This window comes from Etheostoma cragini, chromosome 5 (assembly GCF_013103735.1).
Source record: "Etheostoma cragini isolate CJK2018 chromosome 5, CSU_Ecrag_1.0, whole genome shotgun sequence".
NCBI lineage: Eukaryota > Metazoa > Chordata > Actinopteri > Perciformes > Percidae > Etheostoma > Etheostoma cragini.
This window is the reverse complement of record NC_048411.1, coordinates 29,281,786-29,287,802: the sequence shown is the minus strand read 5'-3', so window position 1 is coordinate 29,287,802 and position 6,017 is coordinate 29,281,786. Positions and strand designations below refer to the sequence as shown.

Here is a 6,017-nt window from a genome sequence, read left to right as displayed (position 1 = left end):
ATTTTTGGAAAATGGCTGCAATGAAACAAAGACTGAAAAATTTAAAGGGGTCTGAATACTTTCCGTACCCACTGTATACCTACGCTCTGCTGATTGGGAATGATTGAGATTTCTCTTGCACAGCTACCAGAAGACTTACAGCTTTCAGACAGGTTGCACACGTCCCATCTTTGTCGTCAAGCTGAGTTGGAGGCTGTGCAGTAACGCTCAGCATCACCAGTGCTTCTAATAAACTTCGCTCTTCTCCGTGGAAATCTACGGCATCACATTGTCCATTTCTTTTACTGTCTATGGCTTACCGTCTGGTAGCTTGCAGCTAAAGACACTTGATTATGTTAGCTTAGCAGTAGCCTCCAGCTGCTCTTTTTCCTGGCCACTGCTGGAGTCAAAGATAATGGAGAAACAACAGAACTGCAAAATCTTCAGGTTGGTATTGCGAGGTCACAATCCCCGTACTAGTACCGACCAAAAGGAAACCTCCTGCTGCTTCCATGTGGCAACATGTATCCTTCCCCGTGAGTGAGTTATGGAAACCCAGAACAAAGGTAAAGCATGTGGGTTCCAACTGGACTTCATGGTGCATTCATGCGTGACTCGTTAATCCAACGGTGATGGTAATTTTGAAAAACTCAAACTGTTGTTGCAAAGTACCCTTCTCCCATCTAGTGGCTCCTACTGTGGCATTGCCAACCTAGAAAAAACATGTTTAAATCAAATATTGAATGGAATCTGACCTTAAAAATTGAAGAATTGGGAAAACCGTGACACCTAGGGTCGCAATACAGCAAAGTGGTAAATTGCTCATGTCCTTACCACCCTGATGATCTGATTACCCTAATCTGTGATCCTCCTAGGAGCCAGCATGACATCAATACCCAGAAGAGCCTGGAGGACACAGTGAGGGATGAGCACGCCTTCCTGCAGCGCCACTACCCTTCGCTGGCCTCCCGCGCCGGCTCACGCTATCTGGCCAAAACGCTCAGCCGGCTGCTCATGCACCACATCCGGGACTGCCTGCCAGAGCTCAAAACCCGAGTGACGGTGCTGAGTGCCCAGTACCAGGCGCGGCTCAACAGCTACGGCCAGCCAGTCGAAGACCACAGTGCCACCCTGCTGCAGATCGTCACCAAGTTCGCCAGCGATTACTGCAACACCATCGAGGGAACAGCCAGATACATCCAGACCTCGGAGCTGTGAGTCACACCTCTGCAGGATCCTTGTTGAATGGCAAATGTTTTTCTTTTTGTCTAGGGCTGTCATTTAATTTACATGTTGCATGATTATCCATAATTAACTCGTGATTAATCACACATTTTTCATCTGTTCTAAATGTACTTTAAAAGGGATTTCCACTTTATTTATCCTTTTAATGTGCAGCAGGATATCTAAAAATAACACATACACAGAAAAAAAGCACCACCAAATGCCAACAACATAGGACAGAGTCCAATTGGACAGTACACAGGTCATTATGTCATAATGAACAATAACAGTAATAAATGAATAAATAAACATATGCTATATAAAGAGTTCATAAGATGTCACTCAAGTGAATTCAGGTTTCTAATAGCCACAGTAATAAAAGAATCCCTGGCAAGTCTAGTTCTTTTAAGTAATAAGTTAAACATTTTTTCTGATTTAAAACACAGAAACAAACAAAACAACATGGCCACAAGAAGAACAAATCTCAGACTTCCTATTATGTGATATACAGAGCATAAAACACTACCTCTCCCTACATTAATAAATTATGAAAGTATAACTGGGGAGACATATGTACATACACCTACACACACGTTAACACACTGACATAATGAAATGCTCAGACCCATTACAATTGACAAGGATGTGGCAAATACATATCTGAAAAGAAAGAAGAGTAATAAAGAAAATAACATCCAACCTTACCACCCAAAAACATCAGTAAGCTAGTTTTCCTCATTGCCATCGCAAGTCTAGATCAATTTCAATTCAATTTTATTTTTATAGCGCTAAATCACAACAACAGTTCTCTCATTGCGCTTTTCATAAAAGAGCAGGTCTAGACCGTACTCTGTGATGTTATTTACAGAAACCCAACAATTCCCACCAAGAGCAAGCACTAAGCAAGTTCTTAACATAGGTAGCCTAAAACGGCGACCTTAGGAGAGCTAATTAAAGTCCCCAAAAAGATCATGGCAGTTTAAAATTAGTCTTGTCAAGAAAACCATCTGGAAGGGTTTTGAACTGAACATTCAAAAGACCCTTTCATTTGTCCATTTCTGCACAATCATTTGTTTCTGCTAGACACGGGCAACGTTCCTGCTGCATCGCTTCCCGACGGAGTGGCCCGAGGCCCAATTTACAGACCGTGCGTGTGTTAATCGCACATCATAAGCATTGGTGGCATTAAAAGGAATTTGCCTTAACTTGTTGTTGCCGCAAAAGTTTGACAGCCCTATTTTCTTTCTGATGATAGCAGCCTTAGTTTCACGTTTTTCGTGAATTGTTGCTAATTTTCTCAGGTTCTAACCTTATACTTTTATTACACGACTTAGCATTTCACTTTCATTGGCTCGCAATGTATATCACGAGAGTAAAGTCCTTGGGGTGATGTAATTGTGAATTGAAGTGGTATCAGCATCTTCTGTTGGCACCCTCATCTTCACAGCTCCCTCGCCACGAGACAATTAATTTGTGTTAACATGTGGGAAGCAAATATTGACCTCTTTTACGTTGACTGCAATTAATGTTGGCGCTGTTAACTTTGCTGACACACACAGCGCTGAGAAAACGCATTGGTGTCACAGCTGAACCCGTCTTTTCTACAGCTGTGGGGGTGCTCGCATCTGTTACATATTCCATGAGACCTTTGGGCGCACCCTTCAGTCCATCGACCCCCTGGGAGGACTGACGGAGCTTGATATCCTCACTGCCATCCGCAATGCAACGGTGAGCTTCTCCTGACTGTTGTTGTGTAATTGGTATCATCTAAATTCTAGTCAAGTTCTCTAATTTGGAGGAATACCAGGTAAAGTGTGTGTGTGTGTGTGTGTGTGTGTGTGTGTGTGTGTGTGTGTGTGTGTGTGTGTGTGTGTGTGTGTGTGTGTGTGTGTGTGTGTGTGTGTGTGTGTGTGTGTGTGTGTGTGTGTGTGTGTGTGTGTGTGTGTGTGTGTGTGTGTGTGTGCGTGCCTTGCAGGGTCCACGGCCAGCACTTTTTGTTCCCGAGGTGTCCTTTGAGTTGTTGGTGAAGCGGCAAATTAAGCGGCTGGAGGAGCCAAGTATGCGCTGTGTAGAGCTGGTTCACGAAGAGCTGCAGAGGATCATCCAGCACTGCTCCTCCTACAGCACACAGGTTCGCCAAAAGATATTGATGCATTTTTACACTTGATTGACTTCGTTTTCACACCCGTAGTTCTTTTGCTCTGGTCCGAATCAGTGGATGAGTTTCAATTTCACCTTGGTTTCATTTCACATGGAAAAAAACTCCAAAGCCAACAAAAATGCGTCATTACAGACCACGCAAGAACGTTCACTCCTCTTATTGGTCAGGTGTGTCTGGGGGGGCGGGACCAAGAGATTAAATACAGGAACAAGGTTTTGCGTTCCAGAAGTCCCATGGTCAAACTGGCTAATTTCATTTGAATCAGTTTTTTAGACATTGTTTTGCGAGGGACATTACTATGTCTGCTCCGGTGTCTGTCTCCAACTTTAGGTGTGGTTGGTTTGACCACGGATAGTGACCGCATCCCATTTCTGTGAGATAAATACTGAAAGCTGCTACAGTTTGCTATTCTGCTGCATTGCAGATTAGAGATGTTCTGCTACCGATCTCAGTCTCGGTATCGCCTCCAATACTGCCTAAAAGGCTGGTATTGGTATCGGGAAATACTGGAGATAATGCGCCGATCCGATACCACGTAATTAAGCCCTAAAGAAAATGTATGTTAAAGTAGTTTATTTATGTTGTTAATTTTTTGTGTTTGTTCATGTTTCACGAAGAACTTGACCTGAGCCAGACCGACAACAAAGATAGAAATCAAATCACATCCATACAGGGAGAGCAGCATACAGTTAAAACATTGTATAATATGTCTCGCCGAGACACAAGTTCAGGTATCAGAATCCGTATCGGGAACCAAAAAGCGCTTGTTTGATCCACCTTTGGTGCGCATCAGAGTGCAATTTCTCCATCACACCTCCCCAAAGTGTTGGTACTATGTTAATGAAGTATGTCTTTATCTCTGCAAGGAGCTCATACGTTTCCCCAAACTGCACGATTCCATTGTGGAAGTAGTGACTGGATTACTGAGGAAGCGCTTGCCGGTTACTAATGAAATGGTAATCCACAGTTTGGCTCAAATCTTTCATACTAATTGTATTAATCACTGACTGCCTGAGATTAATTCCGCTTTTTTTTCTTCTTTTAGGTACACAATTTAGTAGCAATAGAGCTCGCCTACATCAACACAAAACACCCAGACTTCACAGATGCAGCGCAGGTCTCTGCGTCTGTCAACAGTCAGCAGGTAGTTATTTGTCCCTTACAGCAGGTGCTCTCGTTTATTATTTATTCCGCTTGGGTAAACAGCAGAAATTGAGTTCTTTAAAGCATTAACCATCATGTGTCACATCCACACGTTAGAGAGCAAAGGAATTCCAGACTTGCTTTGACCCTCTGACTCCCTGTGTAACGTCTTCCTGTCAGGCGGAGGCTGTTGATGGAGGGAAGCGCTGGAAGAGCGAGAAGGTCGCAGAAGAAAGGGTTCCGGCTGCAGGCTTTGGCAGTCCCAGCAAAAGCCAGGCCATTAACCTCCTCGACTCAGTGAGTGGTGGGATTGGCAGCAGGACAAAACACTTACTGGTGAACACATTTCACACTGTCAACATTTTACTTTCTCTCGTTCTCTTTCTCTTTCTGCCAGGCAATGCCCGTTTCCCGCAAGCTGAGTGCGAAGGAGCAGAGGGACTGCGAGATCATCCAACGCCTCATCAAGTGTTACTTCCTCATTGTCCGCAAAAGCATCCAGGACAGGTTAGAGTTAAACTAGTCCAGAGCACCTGGGGTCAGGGTTCAAAATGAATCACGTTTTTATCCACCAGCCAAGTGAATGTCCACATTTGACCAACCACTCAATAGACTACCATTGTTCTTTTGGGATGGTGAGTGAATCAAATCTACCTGCCACTTGCATATTTTACCATAGTTTGGCTGGTGGATGCTGCTACTTTTGAACCCTGGATGGGGGGTGCACATCCTCTCGCCATTCGGCCTGAGCGTGGGAATCACCAGGCCCCACCATACGATATTAACACTATAATTTGCTACTTTTATTTTCTGATACTTTTATTCTTGTGATTTTAAACATATTGTGTCATTCTGCAATATATTGCAGTTCAGTACCTTTTTGTCAACTTCAACTTATGTCCCGAAAAGGAAAGCTTTGTCGACATCTGTTTTATCTAAAAAGATAATAGTCTGTGTTTATTCATCTCACTTCATTTTTATTATTATTATTATGACCAAAACGTTATATTATTATGTGAATTTTATATAATAAAAGATTGATACTTGGTGCCCTTGTATCGATACAGTATTCCCAAGGAAAATATTGCAATACTATGCTGTATCTGTTGTATTTTTTTTCCACCCAACCCTAACATCCCCTTCTTTATTCCCCAGTAGAGCTCAGTTGTTGTCAGTGATGCCGATTTTCTGATTTTGTACCTGGGCTGTGTGTCCGCAGTGTGCCTAAGACAGTGATGCACTTCCTGGTGAACTTCGTGAAAGAGCATCTGCAGAGTGAGCTGGTGGGTCAGCTTTACAAACAGGGACTGCTGCAGGAGCTGCTCATTGAGTCACAGGACACGGCACAGCAGCGGACCGAGGTGGCTCAAATGCTTGAGGTAAACAAAAAAAACAAAAAAGAAATCAGCTGAGGCTTTTGTTGTTTTCAGTAGGGCTGCTCAAATAACAGTTAAAGTCAAATAAACAGTTTTATCGATATCGTACAGAGCCCCCCCCCCCCCCCCCCCCC

The 6,017-nt window shown here is 43.5% G+C and overlaps 2 protein-coding genes across 5 annotated transcripts in view; one reads left to right on the top strand and one right to left on the bottom strand.

Annotated features, from left to right (window-relative positions):
* kansl3 (KAT8 regulatory NSL complex subunit 3) overlaps positions 1–6,017 on the bottom strand; it is a 340,892-nt gene that overhangs the window by 213,407 nt on the left and 121,468 nt on the right. The gene's annotated exons all lie outside the window — the stretch shown is intronic.
* The window catches only part of si:dkey-32e23.4 (dynamin-1-like protein), a 14,890-nt gene that overhangs the window by 5,933 nt on the left and 2,940 nt on the right, over positions 1–6,017 (top strand). For all 4 annotated transcript variants that reach the window (XM_034870882.1, XM_034870879.1, XM_034870881.1 and 1 more), the window contains 8 exons: positions 855–1,193; positions 2,811–2,931; positions 3,179–3,334; positions 4,231–4,320; positions 4,410–4,508; positions 4,688–4,804; positions 4,905–5,014; positions 5,727–5,886. In XM_034870882.1, coding sequence (XP_034726773.1) covers positions 855–1,193; positions 2,811–2,931; positions 3,179–3,334; positions 4,231–4,320; positions 4,410–4,508; positions 4,688–4,804; positions 4,905–5,014; positions 5,727–5,886 — 1,192 coding nt within the window. The remainder of the gene's footprint in view (positions 1–854; positions 1,194–2,810; positions 2,932–3,178; positions 3,335–4,230; positions 4,321–4,409; positions 4,509–4,687; positions 4,805–4,904; positions 5,015–5,726; positions 5,887–6,017) is intronic.